The sequence below is a fragment of the Lithobates pipiens genome, unplaced genomic scaffold, assembly GCF_037356315.1.
Source record: "Lithobates pipiens isolate NorthernLeopardFrog02 unplaced genomic scaffold, aLitPip1_a1.2 Scaffold_8, whole genome shotgun sequence".
In the NCBI taxonomy this organism is placed as follows: domain Eukaryota; kingdom Metazoa; phylum Chordata; class Amphibia; order Anura; family Ranidae; genus Lithobates; species Lithobates pipiens.
The window spans coordinates 240,196,493-240,215,432 of NW_027507903.1; the positions used below are offsets into that span (position 1 = coordinate 240,196,493).

Here is an 18,940-nt window from a genome sequence, read left to right on the forward strand (position 1 = left end):
TGGTATGGATATTAAGGGGAACCCCGTGTCAAATTAAAAAAAAAAATGACGTGGGGTTCCCCCTAAATATCCATACCAGACCTGAAGGGTCTGGTATGGATTTTAAGGGGAACTCCATGCCAAATTAAAAAAAAATGATGTGGAGTTCCTCCTAAAAATTCATACCAGACCCTTTATCCGAGCACGCAAACCTGGCAGGCCGCAGGAAAAGAGGGGGGGACGAGAGAGCGCCCCCCCTCCTGAACCGTACCGGACCACATGCCCTCAACATTGGGAGGATGCTTTGGGGGTCACAGACCCCTCAAAGCACCTTGTCCCCATGTTGATGAGGACAAGGGCCTCATCCCCACAACCCTGGCTGGTGGTTGTGGGGGTCTGCGGGTGGGGGGCTTATCAGAATCTGGAAGCCCCTTTAACAAGGGGACCCCCAGATCCCGCCCCCCCCTGTTTGAAATGGTAAGGGTGTACAAAAGTACCCCTACCATTTCACAAAGAAAGTGTAAAAGAATGTTAAAAAAGACAAACACACTTTTGAAAAAGTCCTTTATTAAAAGTAAAAAAAATAAAGAAAGATTCCAGCGGTGGTAATCCACTCTTGCTTTCCAGCGACGGATAATCATCTCTCTGGGGTCCAGCGATGGCTGATCTGATCCAGCGACGGGTGATCTCTCCCTCCAGTCCAGCGCAGTGCAATCCATCCATCCTCTGTCTCCACTGGCAGAGACACTGCAGGGATCCCGGCAGCCTGACATTTCTTATATGATTAGGGTGGGGCCACCCGTCACCTGACCCCGCCCCCCTCTGACGCAAGTGGGGAAGCCTGGCTTCCCCAATGATGTGTGGGTGACCCAGCCCCCCTCTGATGTAACGCAGGTTTCCGTTACATGAGAGGGGGCGGGGTCACCCATATATATATTGTTTGCTGTTCGCCGAACATCAAGCTCATCCCTACTCAAGTGAGTAACGTGCACATGTGCCCAGACTGTGGAAATTAAACTGTTTACATATTCCTGACAAACAGTAACAAGCTCATATTTACCTCCCTATGTGACTGATTTATTCTCAAAGATCCTAAAGAAAACAACAAACACATAGTTGGTGCCATTCCAACCACTAATGCCGCATACTGCCGTTAATGCCACATACATACGCCCGGACTTTCCGGCGGAATAGGTCAGACGGAACAATGCTGTCGGACATTCCGATCGTGTGTGGGCTTCATCTGACTTTTTTTTCAAAAAATCAGACGAATCCACGAATATTTAGTCCGTGTGTGGGCAAGTCCGTTCATTCGGAAGTCTGTCGTAACTCTGTCAAAAGTCAGTCGGGAAGACCGTCAGACCTAGTCTTCCGGAAATTCAGTTTGTGTGTACGCAAGTCTGCTCATTCGGAAAGTCCGTCGGAACTCCGCCGACAGTCCGTCAGGAAGACTGTCTGACCTAGTCTGCTGGAAAAGCCAGTCATGTGTATGCGGCATTAGAAATACCTGTTTACAGTAGAGGTCTGGAATGTGAACTTTAAAGCCTCAATCACATGGGGCAATTGCATATGTGCAGGGCTGTGTTTTACAGTGGATGATGTCTGGGCCTGTGTACAACCCCGAATAGATGATGCCTGATGGAGTCAGCCTTCTGCTTGTTTGTCCCATGTCAATGACTCACTTGAGTCCGCCGGACTTTTCCACCGGATTGTTTGATCGTGTGTATGAGACATTAGGAATACTTTACTGAACCTACTTTGAACACTGTGCATAGACACCTTTAGCTTTCCTCATTTCAAGAAACCTATCGCTTGCTACTACACCTTATTGGATAAAAGTTAATGAGCTCCTCCATGCCATGAAGACCATCAGATCTGCAATGGGGACATTACTGTCATTGCTGCTATAAGGGCCCTTATACCATTACCTTTAAGTCAGACCTCTCATTAACGGTTAATGGTAATAGTTTGGCCTGAGGTTCCCCTTTAGTGTTGGTAATATCTTCAAGTACTTAATAGTTTTGAAGAAGGTATTTGCAGATTACTGACTGTATTCATGCTGTCTATTTGCATATCTTATAAATTTGTTTGAGCACTATAAACATCACTTCAACCAAATCCTGGTTGTTTGTCCGGGATCTGACTGACCAATACCATTTTGAGTTCTTGCTGCCTAAGTAAATTGAAATTTGTGGTGATGATCTGTAATGTGGCACACTCACAGACAACCCTCCAACCCCCCCCCCCCCACGCGGGTGGTTTGCAGCTGACAGGAGGTCAGATGGCTTAACATCACAATGGAATATTCTTCTGTAAATAGGCCCGTGCGATTCATCCACTAAGCAGCAACATCACTTCCAGTTTCTCACTTGCACAGAGCAACCAAGAGTAACTTTGTGGGAAAGCACTGCTCATGTCCTACGGCGGTGGCAATCAAAACATAGACAGGAAATGCCTTGTTTACATAGGCAAAACTCCCCCTGTTATGCCGCTCTGTGACACGCCCCCCCCCAGCAGACATTGAATCCGTGGGAGCCGTGGACACACTCACGGTGTACGTGGTGTCCGCACCCTGTGGTCAGCGTGCGTGCCCACAATGGCGCGATTTAAGGGGGACGTACTTGTATGCCCATTTGCCCAGCCGTGCCATTGTGCCAACGTATATCGTCGTGCGCTGGTCGGCAAGGGGTCAAAGGGTCTTTTTTTTTTCACTAGCCTTTGGGGGGGGCAGCGCCCACGCGCCCCTATGGACAGGCTGCCACTGCCTCTGTAGGTTGATCATTTTCATTTCTATCAAACAATGTGGTATCTTTTCATTCCTAACACATTACCCAGTCCATATCATTATAGATATAGCATATTTTTCCCCATAGAGATCTAATTTCAGTTTTCAAAGTGCTCCTTTAATTTTTTTTGAGCAGCGTGTGTGTAGATATGTGTACATATATACAGTATCTCACAAAAGTGAGTACACCCCTCACATTTTTGTAAATATTTTATTATATCTTTTCATGTGACAACACTGACGACATGACACTTTGCTACAATGTAAAGTAATGAGTGTACAGCTTGTATAACAGTGTAAATTTGCTGTCCCCTCAAAATAACTCAACACACAGCCATTAACGTCTTAACCACTGGCAACAAAAGCAAGTATACCCCTAAGTGAAAATGTCCAAATTGGGCCCAAAGTGTTAATATTTTGGGTGGTCACCATTATTTTCCCATACTGCCTTAACCCTCTTGGGTATGGAGTTCCTCTTCCACTCCTCCATGACGACATCACAGAGCTGGTGGATGTTAGAGACCTTGCGCTTCCATTTGAGGACGCCCGACAGATGCTCAATAGGGTTTAGATCTGGAGACATGCTTGGACAGTCAATCACCTTTACCCTCAGCTTTTTGTTGGCAAGGCAATGGCCGTCTTGGAGGTGTGCTTGGGATCATTATCATAAAAGGGTGAACCGCTCCAGGTGGTGTACTGAAGAAAATGCCCTCCTCAAAGTGGAAGCCAGGTGCAGGCTCAGCATGAGCAAAATTGAAGAAATGGATTCTGGACAGCTGCACTCCGATAAAAGCCTTTATTGTAATGAATTGTTAACATTCACGTGACAACAGAACCAGGACAAACATCTGACGGGTTTCACAACATCATCATGGTCGTTATGTTGGAATACTACCCTGCAGCCAAGTCTTCAAAGAGAGGGGATCACGCTCTGCTTCAGTATGTCACAGTACATGTTGGCATTCATGGTTCCTGCAATGAACTGTAGCTCCCCAGTGCCGGAAGCACTCATGCAGCCCCAGACCATGACACTCCCACCACCATGCTTGACTGTAGGCAAGACACACTTGTCTTTGTACTCCTCAACTGGTTGCCGCCACACACGCTTGACACTATCTGAACCAAATACGTTCATCCTGGTCTCATAATACCACAGGACATGGTTCCAGTAATCCATGTCCTTAGTCTTCTTGTCTTCAGCAAACTGTTTGAGGGTTTTTTTGTGTATCATCTTTAGAAGAAGCTTCTTTCTGGGCCAACAACCATGCAGACCAATTTGATGCAAAGCAGCATACAGTATGGTCTGAGCACTGAGGACCCTCCATCCCTTCAACCTCTGCAGCAATGCTAGCAGAACTCATACGTCTATTTCCCAAAGACAACTTTTGTATATGACACTGAGCATGTGCACTCAACTTCTTTAGTCGACCATGGCGAGGGCTGTTCTGAGTGAAACCTGTCTTGTTAAACCGCTGTATGGTCTTGGCAACCATTCTGCAGCTCAGTTTCAGGGTCTTGGCAATCTTCTTATAGCCTAGGCCATCTTTGTGTAGAGCAACAATTCTTTTTTTCAGACCCTCAGAGAGTTCTTTGCCATGAGGTGCCATGTTGAACTTTCAGTGACCACTATGAGAGAGTGAGAGCGATAACACCAAATTTAACACACCTGCTCCCCATTCACACCGAGACCTCGTAACACTAACCAGTCACGTGACACCAGGGAGGGAAAATTGCTAATTGGGCCCAATTTGGACATTTTCACTTAGGGGTGTACTCACTTTTGTTGCCATCAGCTTAGATATTAATGGCTGTGTGTTGAGTTATTTTGAGGGGACAGCAAATTTTAGGCATGTGCGATTAGTTTCGTACGGAAATTCGTACATTCGTGAGGATCCGAAATACGGATTTTTATGCATACGAATTTTGTACGAAATACGAAATTTTGTTTACAAATTTCGGATAATTTTATCATAATGAACTTTTGTTATTGTTATGTGATGGTGGGAGCCCCTCATAATGATACATTTATCATAAAGAACTTTCGTTATTGTTACGAAAAGTTTACGAACTTAACGAAAATTCGTATTTCGCATGAATCCGAATTGAATTTCGAACACAAATCACGAATTCATTTTAATACTAAATAGAACGGAACGAAACAAAAACGAATTTATTGACGGCGCACACGTCTAGCAAATTTGCACTGTTATACAAGCTGTACACTCACTACTTTACATTGTAGCAAATTGTCATTTCTTCAGCGTTGTCATATGAAAACATATAATAAAATATTTTGTAAATATTTTATTATATTATTATTTATTTATTATTACAAAATTGGGATGGGTGTACTCACTTTTATGAGATACTGTGTATATATATATATATATATATATATATATATATATATATATATATATATATATATATATATATATATAAAATTAAAACATAAGACATACAGACCTATTTTGATGCAGCTAGCAGTCAGCACTCCCAGAAGGTACAGCATATGCATCATGAATACCCCGGTGAAAGCAATAAAAGGCAATACCCAAGCAGGGTCACCACCACTGTGTGCTGACCCTGTATGTAGGATATTATGAAATAAAACTGTCATTGAGTTCTCATCTCATTAGGCGTATGTATAAAATGATTAATTAAGAGCACAGGTAATGACTGCAATTTCAGAAGAGACACCAGAGCAAGGCCATTACAGGAGTCTATCTTTCATTATGTTATTGTAAATCACCCTCAGATACCATATGGTGAATAATTTCCCTGTGCATCTAGTAAAATCATTCATGGACTTTATATGTTAACTATGCAGTCTAAAATGTAGGTTAAAGCAGGACTCTAGATGAAAGTGAGAATTATGTCCGGTTCTTCTCTCCTTCTGCAGCAAAACCAAGCTGTGTATATTTCTCTGCTTGAAGGTCTGAGTCCCATGCATCTTTGCAAGATGTTCCCATTTTAATCCGACTGAAAATGTTTTTCTAGTCTTCAATAGAATGGGGAAGAGTTTGATTTTTGTTGATTTTTTTTGTTCTTGCTGGGAAGATTTTAATTAACTCGCTGCCCCAAAAGGTATCAGAAACTGTGCCAGAAAATAAAGAGAGCCTTGCCACAGGATCTCAGATCTCCTGTCGTCTTTTACAGGTATGGCTTGCTTTTAAGTGACATATTGCTTCCTCACTATCAAGCGCCCTCTGAAAAGCGGTCCACCAAAAAGCGACCCATCTCTTTAGAGGGTGATACTGGTGTAAATGAGCCTTAACATTGATCCAAGCAAGGGGTCACTCTGGTGCATACTTCACAAGGCTGTACGTCAAAGGGCTGATGGTATTCTCTAAAAAGAATGAGTGCTGCTGATCTTTTCTTCCCCCTCATAGACTTGGATTGGAGCAAGAGGTTAAGTCTAGGTTCACATCTATGCGGCTGCGCTTGATGCGTTTTTCAGGCACGCTTTTCAGTTTGCGTTTTTTAACCACTTAAGCCCTGGACCATTTTACTGGCTAAAGACCAGAGCATGTTTTGCGATTCCGCACTGTGTCGCTTTAACTGACAATTGCGTGGTCATGCGACGTGGCTCCCAAACAAAATTTACATATTTTTTTCCCACAAATAGAGCTTTCTTTTGGTGGTATTTGATCACCTCTGTGGTTTTTATTTTTTGCGCTATAAACAAAAAAAGAGCGACAATTTTGAAAAAAAACGCATTATTTTTTGCTTTTTGATATAATAAATATCCCCCAAAAATATATAAAAAAGCATTTTTTTTCCTCAGTTTAGGCTGAAAAGTACTCTTCTACATATTTTTGGTAAAAAAAAAAATCACAATAAGCTTTTATTGATTCGTTTGCGCAAAAGTTATAGCGTCTACAAAATAGTGGATAGTTTTATGGCATTTTATTAATATTTTTTTTACTAGTAATGGCAATTTTTATCATGACTGCGACATTATGGCGAACACATCGGACAATTTTGGCACGATTTTGGGACCATTCACATTTATACAGAGATCAGTGCGATTAACATTGCATTGATTACTGTGTAAATGTGACTGTCAGTGAAGGGGTTAACACTAGGTGGCGCTGTAGGGGTTAAATGTGTCCTAGGGATGTGTTCCAACTGTAGGGGGATGGGCTAGCTGTAACACATCACTGATCATAGCTCCCGATCACAGGGAATCCGTGAGATGATCGCGGGTATCCCCGTGAACATCGAGTAGGCGGGACCTACTCAAGGAGCTCCCGGCCAGTGTGCGCCACCAGCGGCACGCACGCGATGGCGCGGCGGCAAATTCAAAGATACGCACAAGTACACCCATTTGTGCAGCCGTGCCATTCTGCTGAAGTACATCGGCGTGTACTGGTCGGGAACTGGTTAAACCAGCGTTTTTCATGCAGTTTTGCATGCAGTTTTTATTCTCTTTAAACGCACTGTAAAACACACTATATATAGCTGGTTGCTAAGGAGGGGGCGGGAAACTGGCTGCTGGATCCTTAGCAACTGAGGGGTTCCCCGCTGAAAGCTTAACGTATAAAAAATGTTTTGCAAAAATATGCCGTGGGGCACCCCCCAGGTTCACACCAGATCCTTCAGATCTAGTATAGATTTGGGGGGACTCCCACACCAAAGCCCCTTGCCCCCATGTTGATGAGGACAAGGGCCTCTTCCCGACAACCCTAGCTTTAAGAAGGGGGCCCCCAGATTCTGGGCCCACCTATGTGAATGGGTATAGGGTACATCATACCCCTGCCAATTTACCAAAAAAGAAGTGAAATGTAATAAAAACACAAGAGCTGGTGTTTGACAATTCCCTTAATAGCTCTGTCTTCTCTAGCTGTCTCTTTCCATCGTATTTTTCTTCCCTCCGTCTCCTCCTCGAGCTGTCTCTTCCAGCTGTCTTCTTCTTCCTGCCTCCTTCTCCTCGAGCCATCTCTTTCCGCTGTCTTCTCCTTCTCGCCATCTCTTCCTGCTGTCTTCTCCTCAAGCTGTCTCTTCCAGCTGTCTTCTTCTTCCTGCCTCCTTCTCCTCGAGCCATCTCTTTCCGCTGTCTTCTCCTTCTCGCCATCTCTTCCTGCTGTCTTCTCCTCAAGCTGTCTCTTCCAGCTGTCTTCTTCTTCCTGCCTCCTTCTCCTCGAGCCATCTCTTTCCGCTGTCTTCTTCTCGCCATCTCTTCCTGCTGTCTTCTCCTCAAGCTGTCTCTTCCCATAGTCTTCTCCTTCCTGCCGTCTCTTCCGGCTGTCTTCTCCTCAAGCTGTCTCTTCCCGCTGCCGCCATCTCTTCCAGCTGCTGTCTTCTTCCTTGCTGCCTTTTACCCACTAAATTTTTTTTTTTTAAAGCTGCTATATTCTGTTGTTATTCTTTTGTTGTTGCCTGCTCTCTGTCGACTCTTATATGAATATAACCCTGGGGGGAACCCTATGCTGTTTTTTTCACACTTTTTTTATCCGCAAATTTATTTATTTTTACATTCAGCTTTCACTGGGAACCCCGCTGACAGCTGATGACTCATCGGCTGCGGAGGACGTGACGGCCAGCTTTCCGGCCCCCTGCTTAGCAACCAGCTATATACAGTGGTAAAATAAGAACTGCAAAGTGCAAAACAAATCCAAAATTGCATAAAAAAATGCACCGCTTGCGATCCACCTGTGTAGCCCAAGGCTTAGAGTAACAAGGCCTGGGGCAAACTATTACACTAAGTCAGCAACTAAAAATACTGTAGCTGCTGACTTTTATTAAAACAGACACTCATCTGTCCAGTACCACCCTCACCCGGACCAGTTCTTCGCCGGTCTTTGGGTCCCTGGCACTGGTATATTAACTGTGGAAATCTGGCTGCGGCTCCTTGCTGCTTCACAGCCAGCTTCCCACTGTACATGCGCAAGCCGCTCTGTGCTTTGTGAATGATCTTGCAGACTTCTGAGACCTGAGACATGTCCCAGAGGGTTTCGAGCAGGAACAGGGGGTGGGAGGGGGGTATTCCAGTGGAATCGCCTAGACAATCAGACCAGGATTGGGAGTGGGTACCTATCAAAACACCCCAAAAAAGTTCCAAGAAAAGAAGCATAAAGCAAAACGTCCCCTTTAGGGGGAAATTCCACTTTAAATTTGTTCTGTGTGAATGAGGCAACGTGAATGTATGGATATGGAAAATATGGCATTATGGCCTATAGATGGAGCCGAAGAGCATACTTATCTCCTATGACAGTCAGCACCATCTAGTGGCTATAATGTAGTACTTTCCACGATCACACATTTGAACTGAGAACTTTTGATTTTGTCCCATTCACACAAATTTACACACAATTTCAATGGACAAATAGCTATGTGAATTTTTTTTTAATATACATCATAGCGCAGCGATACATCATAGCACATATTCAGAACTACCCTATCTGAATATACGAGTTGAACTACCATATATCTTGGCTAAAGAGATAGGGTACATCCTAATTATTATTTTGGAAGTATAGCAAACCGTAAAACTTTTAATGTATAAACACATAGAAATATGTCCATTTTGTGTATGTTCTTCATAGTTTTATACCTGATAATCTCTGTATGAAGAATTACTTTGTTATGCTTTTTAATACCTCAATAAAAGCTTTTGTATTTAAAACAAATATGATCTATCACAAACAATGTATTGAAAGCGATCATTTAATCAATCTTTTGTACGTTCATTGCCTGATACACATGCAGATATTTTTTCGAAACTATCAATAAAATTCCAATGTGGCCGATTGACTTGCCAATGTCGAAATTGATTGAATCCTGAATCCTTTGAATGGAGGGTCTGATCTGGTCTGATGATTTACGATTCTTATTTAATACAATAATTTTTATCACATCAATTTATTGAGTGAATGATCATATAAATACCTGTGTGACCCCCTTAAAAGTAAGTTCACCGTTTCAGTAAAAATGAAATTTCTCATACTCCAAAAACTCCAAATTTCACATACTGTGTAGCAGTCTGTACACCCCAACACACAGCCCCAAAGTAAGTATCCATCATAATGCCCAAAATGGCAAGCGCTTATTAGTCAATGTGACCATGTGACTGTATTGACCAATGAGCAGTGCTTCTTTTTTTCTCGTACACTTTACCAGAAAAAGAAGCCTACAATGTACTTTTTCATTGGTGAGCATAGTCACCGCCTCATGTCATGCTTCCACACTCCTCTGCTGTACATACCATCCCCTGTCATACCCTCCATACACCTGTCTTTTACATACCGTCCACTGTCACACCCCTCACACTCCTCTCCTGTACATACCGCCCCATGTCATACTTCCACACTCCTCTTCTGTAGATACTGTCTCATGTCATACTTCCACACTCCTTTCCTGTACATACTGTCCACTGTCATACCCTCCACAGTCCCCTCCTGTACATACTGCCACTGTCATACCCTCCACACCCCTCTCCTGTACATACTGTACACTGACATAACCTCCACAGTCCCCTCCTGTGCATACTGCCACTGTTATACCCTCAGCACTCCTCTCCTGTACTTACTGTCCACTGTCATACCCTCAACACTCCTCTCCTTTACATACTGCCCACTGTCATGCTCTCTGCATTGTTCGCCTGTACATATATTGCTCAATGTCATACCTTCCACATGCCTCTCCTGTACATACTTCCCACTGTCATACCCTCCACACTCCTCTCCTGTACATACTGCCCACCCTCATACCCTCCACACTCCTCTCCTGTACATACTGCCCACCATCATGCTCTACACACTCCACTCCTGTACATACTGCCACTGTCATACCCTTCACACTCCTCTCCTGCACTGCCCACCCTCATGCCCTCCACATTCCTCTCCTGTACATACTGCCACTGTCATACCCTTCACACTCCTTTCCAGTACATATTGTCCACTGTCATATCCTCCTCACTCCTCTCCTGTACATACTGCCACTGCCATATCCTCCGCACTCCTCTCCTGTACATACTGATACTGTCATACCCTCTGCACTCCTCTCCTGTACATACTGTCCACTGTAATACCTTCCACACTCCTCTCCTGTACATACTGCCACTGCCATACCCTCCGCAGTCCCCTTGTCAGAACGCAAAAGCTAACCATGGAGATTGCTGTACTAACATCGCAATAGTTAGTACACCACGCTCCTCAGTTATTTTTTGTGTTTTTTTGTTCAGCCTGCTTGGTTGACGGGAAAAAAATTGCCTGTGTGCGTTTAGGCATTAAACTCACACAGATTCCAGAATTTAGTTATCCATTTAAAGTGCAAGCTCAGCCAAAACCTTTTTTATTTTGAATAGAGTAGGAAAGAATTATAATCCCTGCCAGGCTATTACTGCTAATGTCACTGGAGTAATATATCAGGGGACATCTTAGACACAGTAGAAAAAAAAACGAAACTTCCTTTTTTTTTTTTAGCTGGGCATACACTTTAAAGAAACAAAAGATGGTTAGGCACACAGTGAAATGGCCAGGTACTGTGAGTCCCAGAGCAGCGGCAGTGAAGGTAGGTTCTTCTTGCCTGCTGTTACCATTTATAACATTAAAGGAGAAGTATGACAAAAGCCCTTTTGGCCATACTTTTCTTGTGAGTCACAGGAGTGCACTTAGTTCTGCACTCCTGTGACCCAGATTTAGCCTACAGCAGGCTAAAGTCCACAGTCGGTTGACATCGCAGAGTCAGTCCAGGCCCTGCCGGGATTCAGACAATAATGTCGGGCTCCACCCAGATGTTTGCCGGGCAGCTGGCTCAGCCTCTCAGCATGCTGCTAAAAGCCTAAACCAACCATTCCTGCTCCCCCTGCACAGCCCAGTGCTCCAGTGAGCGCTGGAGGAGCAGAGCACAGAGCGGTGACTGACAGTCACCGCTCTTTGCTCAGTGAAGCCCACAAACTGAGCAATCAATGGTCTTTGATTGCTCAGTTTTCAGTGTAGAGGAAGCGACGGACTGCTGCAGCTCGGATCAATGCTGCATCTATCTAGATATGTATGTATGTTTAATATGTTAAGCATACCTCCCAACTTTTTGAGATGGGAATGAGGGACACCTATCAGCAAAAGTATGCAGGCATAGGACACACCCCTTGCCACGCCCCCTTAAAGGAGAATTGTACAAAAATTGGTTAAACCCACAAGTGCCTTTTTTTACCACTACTATTTCTTTTGGAATTTACAAATGCAGCAATTTAGAATTCAGAAGAAGAAAGAAGACGTAAAGAAGGTTGAGCACTAGGAAACACTTTAAGATAGATAAAAAGTGCATTTTATATACATCTATATAGATCAGACCAAAATGAGGGACAAATGAGGAGGAATGAGGGACAGAGGGACATTGCTCAAAATCAGGGTCAGTCAGTCCAAATCAGGGACAGTTGGGAGGTATGATGTTAAGTTCCCACACCTCTCATTTAATGGAGTGGGATATGCCGGGTAATGGGTGTCTCATTTATATCTGAGTAATGGCATACTGAAGGCTAAGCTATAATCAATCATTGGGACTGGTTTACTAAAGGCAAATAGGCTGTGAAGTTGCACTTTGCAAAGTCATTTTCCCCAGAACCGAATGCGGTAAAGTTTTACTTTGCAAAAAAATCCCCAATCACACGCAAAGAAAGTAAAAAATGACAGCATTTTTACTTTAACCTCATTCGCTAAACTCTATGAAAAATGTCCTTGCAAGCAAATCAGCCCCTTTATCTCCAAGTATGCAGGCAAAGGCTCCTGTTCAGAGAACTCACCCTCTGAAAACTAAAATAAAAGACTCCAAAGTTGCTGACTCTTCCTAACGGCAGAAGGAATTTACAAAGTAAATGTGATTTGTACAACGTTTCAGCCTGCTCTGCTACAGTCCAAACTCTGAATAATGACCACCCATGATGTATGCCTTCTGCACAAATTAGGAAAGTAATCAAGGCAGTAGGATTTCATTCATAGTGCACAAATAATACCCAGTCATCGGCTCTAGTAGAAATTGCCTCTAAAAGAAATATTTTTCATTGGTTGGAATAACAGATTTTTTATTTTTTTTTCTGTTGGTGGAATAGCATGTTGTGTTAGTGTATTCATTATAAAGATGGATGTGTAGGCTTGGCACCTAGCAGACCCAAGTGAACATAGTCATACATCTCTGAAACTACAAGTGGTGGCAAGGGGGAAAGTAATCCATCAAAGTTCTGCAGGACTTTTGTTCTGCTGCAAAATGACTCTAGCTTTGTGCTTCCATTAAAGCTAATGGGAAATTTCTACTGATAAATCTGCTGTTGAATTGACAGAACATACTTAGGTTTAAGCCGCTTTAATAAAACATGATAAATAAGTGGAAAATGAGGTCAAAGTAGTTCAACCAAGTTGTTTAGCTATTTCTATTGGCACAATCTGCACATTACAGTGTGCAACTTTCTGCTTGACTTCCATTTTGCTTCAATAACATTTTTATCGCTCATATTAAGGGGGATTTAAGTTTTATACTCACAGATGAGTTGCTTAGAAAATCCTGGGACATTGCAGAATCCAGGGACATCCCCCTTCTAGCCCAGTATTTGGAGGAGAACATCATCATTGCAGGTTGCATCTGGATGGTGTAGGTATTCCCTGTGGCCAGTAGAGGGCGTTGTGGTCAGGCTCAGCTTCTCCTTACTTGTGTTGTACAGACTTGGAGCTCTCCAAATGCTGCTCTTTATATTTATATGGGACCCTCAGCAAATCAGCTGATTGATCAACGCAGGAGATTACAGCTTTCCTTGTCTCTCATCCCCAAGCCTTTTTTTTTTTTTTTTCTTCTGCTTTCTTAGTACAACCCTCTTTTTCAATGAATTAAAAAAAAAAAAAAACTGACATATTCAAAACAGTGGAAGTGATGCAGACAGTTACACCAGATCTACAGGCTCAAGGGATCATTCCAAAAGATGAACTGCTTTCTGAAATATTACAATTCTAATATCATTTATAATATATCGCTCGCCTGTATTTGGAGGCTGTGGGTCCTGATTGGAGGAATATGCCAATGTAGACTCCATACATGTTTGTTAGGATCTGTCATCATGATCTATAGATTGCTCCTGTTTTTTTGTACACTGTCTTGTATAACTTTCATACTGAGCAATACATTGAATTTTTTTTATTATTATTATCAAATTTTAATTAAAGATTTTTTTTTTCTTTACAAGTACAGAAAAACAAAGACAAACTCACACAGAATAAAATATAAAAATATAAAATATATTTTATAAAAATATTAAAAAAATAAAAAAAAAGTAATAAACTTTGCATCTTATCTGAAAATATTTCTGTGGGTCACTATACACATTACAATCCCTGTACAATCAACATTAAATGTATTATATATACTGTTAATCAGCAGACCTAAATTATCTCAATCATAAGGGCCCTTGCACTACATAGCTGGTGGTAAATCTAATGTTGGCCATACGCACTTTGATGAATTATCAGATTCTTATGCGATCAATTGCTTCTGAAATAATCGATCTGTAGTCAACAAGCCAATCAACATGCCACGCACAGGGAAGTTGATTTCAATCGATAGTAGGAAGATACAGCTGCAAGTTATCAATCGTATCGACTTTCACCATCTGATCGATTACAATAAATCATTCTAATGATCAAAGCAACTGAGTGTTACCGATGGACAGTTTTCCATCTGGACCAATCGAAAAAATTTCGGTGAATTTAATCTAAAACCAGTTGAAATCGATCTGAAAGGACATTATGCCTGTTTATTTACAGATTCAAAATTTGTGATTGTACAATTAGACTGTATGTGTGTGGTGATCTGAAGTCTGTATATACGTTTAATCTTAGATTTGTTCATATAGTATGTATTCTATTTAGACTCTGGATGAGTGTACATTCTACTAAGTGCAGTTGGAAGATAAACTTTGGCAACCACTGATATCTGGCCCCTAAGTGGTTCTCTAAAGTCTGGCCATTGTTTACCTTAATGCATTCCCTGTTTTAAGGTAAAAAATGTCTCCATGTTTGTATAGCCCCCTCACCCCCCTGTATACTTACCTGAGCCCCCACTCAATCTAGCGCTGTGCCCATCTGCAGTGGCTCTCTCCTCTCTCTCTGCTCACACAGGCAGCAGTGGGAGCCATTGGCTCCTGCTGCTGTCAATCAAATCCTGAGAGCAGGGGAGGGCGGGCCTGATCCACACTCTATGTGTCAATATACACAGACTTCCCCATTCGGAATCGAAGCCTGTAGGTGTGCCTCCATAGCAAGCGGCTTACTATGGTGACACACTGAGAGGAGCAGGAGCCAGCAGCGCTAGTGGGGGACCCCAGAAGAGGCAGATCAAGGCCACTCTGTCTAAAACAATTGTAGGTATTAATATGCCATATCTGAGGGATCCCTGTGGAGGCGAAAAATCATTGTGACAGTCGCCACTACTACAATGATCGCTACTCTGTCCTGAGTCCCATGCCCTGCAGCTGCCCCGACACACGGTGGACATATAGGGTTGCTCACTGGAATTGGTGCCATTCACAAAAGGTCTTGCATTTTTCTCAATGAAAACAAGGCATTATCTGACTGGATGGAGTGGAGAGGTGGAGCAATGACATCACAATCACCACCTCTTTCAATCCGAGAATGCTGTGTGTTATGTCCCTTTGACACAGAGTCTCTCAGGGTGTTGCTAGCAATGCTGTCAGTGTCTGCTCAGCAAGTTACACACAGACTGGATGCACTTCTTATCCAGGGAAGGGTTTATTACTCACTCAGAGTGCGATGTGCATTCTAGCATGGAGGAGTCATATACAACAGGTCTCCCTCTAAGTATCATGCTGCTGCTTCCAGTCCCACAGACACTGTGACTGACTTCCTGGTACAGCCCCTCCCCCAGCATGCATCAGGAGAAAGGGGTTAAGGGTCACAGTGATTCTGCATAAACATTACACTGTGCAATAATTTAGAAAAATAGAATGCATTCTGTGGATGACACCTGTGCCAAGTGAGAGACCTCCATGTTCACTATGCACAGGACCCTGAAGACAGCGACAATCACTGTAGTAGCAGCAACTACTACAATGGTTTTAGCTTCCATAGGGATCCCACAGATATGTAATATTTACAGTATACTTACTTACAGTGCTAAAAAAACATACCTGGAGTTAAGCTTTAAGCTTTGAAATATATAGATGCTGAATGGTTGCCATGCATAGGTGCTCCTATGCTCCCAATAAATATGTGAAAAGTGTGGCGTACTGTACATTTGTATTCAGTCCCAATCAATACTTTGTAGAACCACCTTTCATTGCAATTACAGCTGCAAGTCTTTTTGGGGATGTCTCTACCAGTTTTGCACATCTAGAGAGTGACATTTTTGCCCGTTCTTCTCTGCAAAATAGCTCAAGCTGTCAGATTGGATGGAGAGTGTCTGTGAACAGCAATTTTCAAGTCTTGCCACAGATTCTCAATTGGATTTAGGTCTGGACTTTGACTGGGCCCTATCCATACAGCCGCTGCGTCTGTCAGCCTGTCACTGATGTTTAACAGGCTGATGGCTGTGGCTGCACGGAACATCTGTGCCTCCCAAACACATAAATACTGCCTTTATGCACACTGTTCAGACATCTGTCCCAGTGTGAATGAGCCCTTAGGCTGGCCTGCTGAATCAGTCTAAATTCAAGTAATGGGTGGCTCTACAAGCACCACCCACCTCAACAACAGTCAATATTGTAAATGAAGCATAGTAAATAGTGCTTGCTATGCCTCCGTTTGTGAATGAACAGGTGTCTCTACACAGACTGTTATTCATTCATCTACAGCAGTGTTTCTCAACTCCAGTCCTCAAGGCGCACCAACAGGTCATGTTTTCAGGATTTCCACTATTTTGCACAGGTGATTTGATCAGTTTCACTGCCTTAGTAATTACTACAGCCGTTTCCTTAAACCATGACCTGTTGGTGCGCCTTGAGCACTGGAGTTGAGAAACACTGATCTACAGTGCGGAGAGGCTGCATAGAAAGAGACTTCAATCCCTTTTTCTGTGTAAAGAGAGACATAAAGAGGTCTGTTTAGAACCCTGATGTCTCTCCAAAGCCCCCCTACCCCAAACAAAAAATGTAAAAATATTAAAATAAAAAATGTATCTTTACAAAAAAATAAATTTATAAAATTGTAAAAAATAAAAAACATAGGGTAGATTTAGAAATGCGTTTAAATCGCCCTTGCTTCTTAAACCCAATCCGCGTTCCAGAGGCTACTTTGGGGATGAGGTGTTGCATCGCTTCCTCACCACTAGGGATGAGCTTCGTGTTCGAGTCGAACATACGTTCGACTCGAACATCGGCTGTTCGCCCGTTCGGCGAATTCCAAACGTTAAGGGCCGTTCGCACCAAATTCGTGTGGTGCTCACGGCCCACAATGCACTGCGATGGCGCAGTGCATTGCTGGCTCATGATTGGCCAAGCATGCACTGTGACCCCGCATGCTTGGCCAATCACAGCGCCGGCAGCGAGGAGAGCCATGATTGGCCACAGGCAGGATGCCTGTGGCCAATCATAGCTCAGGCTGTGTAGTACACGCCCCACACTATATAAGGCCGCCAGCACGGCGGCCTTGTGTAGTGTGTTGGCATCTGTAGCAGTTAATGGGTGTTCTGTGTACCTTCAACACAGTATACACCGATCGTTATCGGCCGATTTTTCGTTCTTGCGCTTCTGTAGTGGTTGTTGTCTGCATGCCCTGACCGCAGTATACACCGCTATATTCACCTATATATCTAGCGATATATCTATCTTTTAAAATAGAGCTGTCAGTCAGTGTTAGGAGATTGTGCGTGCTGTCTGCGTGCTCTGAACGCAGTATACACCGCTATATCCACCTATCTAGCTAAATATCTTGCTCGTTTTAAATAGAGCTCTCAGTCAGTGTTAGGAGATTGTGCGTGCTGTCTGCGTGCTCTGAACGCAGTATACACCGCTATATCCACCTATATAACTAAATATCTTGCTCGTTTTAAATAGAGCTTTCAGTCAGTGTTAGGAGATTGTGCGTGCTGTCTGCGTGCTCTGAAAAAAAAGACGGACGACAAAACAAATTATACAGGGGTGATAACCCTTCCCTATGTTTTCCAAAAAGCTTAAAAATAGTTTGTTTGACTGGAGCTACACTTTAAAAATGTACCAGTTGAAAATTACAAACCGATTCAACTTAACACAACCAACCTACACAGTCCCTGTCTTGTTTGCACCACCTGTATACTGCTGTTCTGAGTATATAGGGCCTGGGGGCCACACGCATTTCCTTTTTTTAATATGGGTACGGGGTTCCCCTTAATATGTGTACAAGACCCAAAGGGGCTGGTAATGAGCAGGGAGGGCTACCCATGCCATTTTTCTCAATGATTTTCAACCATATTGCAGGAACCAGATATAACATTAAAACCGCAAGCAGCTTTAAATGACGTTATATCCGTTAAATGTCATTTTGTGCAGGGACTGTTCTAAACACGGGAAACACGTGGCACTTCACAGGCATACTACAGACACCCCCCAGGCACCATATTTAAAGGAATATTTCACTTTTTTTTTTCATTTTAATCGTCATTAAAATCAGTGTTCCCGCCAAAACGGCCGTTTTTAAAAGTTTTTTTGCAGTGACCCATGTCCCCTGGGGCAGGAGCCAGGTCCCCAAACCCTTTTTAGGACAGTATCTTGCATATTAGCCGTTAAAATTAGCACTTTTCATTTCGAACGTTCGAGTCCCATAGACTTCAATGGGGTTCTAACGTTCGTACGAATTTGGGGTCCGTTCGAGAGTTCTGGTGCGAACCGAACCGGGGGGTGTTCGGCTCATCCCTACTCACCACCTGTTTTACCCCCATTTTTGATGACAAATGCACCACAACTGCGTGTATTGTAAAGTGGAGCCCAGGGCCTGGCAGCCAAAGGGTTAAACAAACATTTTTTTTTTTTTGCTTTTACTTACAACTACTGCTTTTCCACTTCCTGGTTGAGTGAGGTACTGGTGATATCACCCTGGCCTCACAGCTGTATCCTGAGAAATTCTTGTCACATGTTCCAGAAGATAGATCAAGAGCGTTCCAGGAAGTAAAGGGAGATGGATTCACCTGCCTTTAGTGGAAATGTCCAACATGAGAAGAATGGGGGCCCACAAAAGCCCACAATTATCTATAAGTATCTGT

The 18,940-nt window shown here is 43.1% G+C and overlaps 1 protein-coding gene across 1 annotated transcript in view; it reads right to left on the reverse strand.

Moving 5' to 3' along the window:
- Positions 1-13,407, reverse strand: part of TPH2 (tryptophan hydroxylase 2) — a 406,589-nt gene extending 393,182 nt beyond the window's left edge. The window contains exon 1 of the mRNA XM_077468486.1: positions 13,244-13,407. Within this exon, the coding sequence (XP_077324612.1) occupies positions 13,244-13,342 (99 nt within the window). The 5' untranslated portion in view covers positions 13,343-13,407. The remainder of the gene's footprint in view (positions 1-13,243) is intronic.
- Between the last annotated feature and the right edge of the window lie 5,533 nt (positions 13,408-18,940).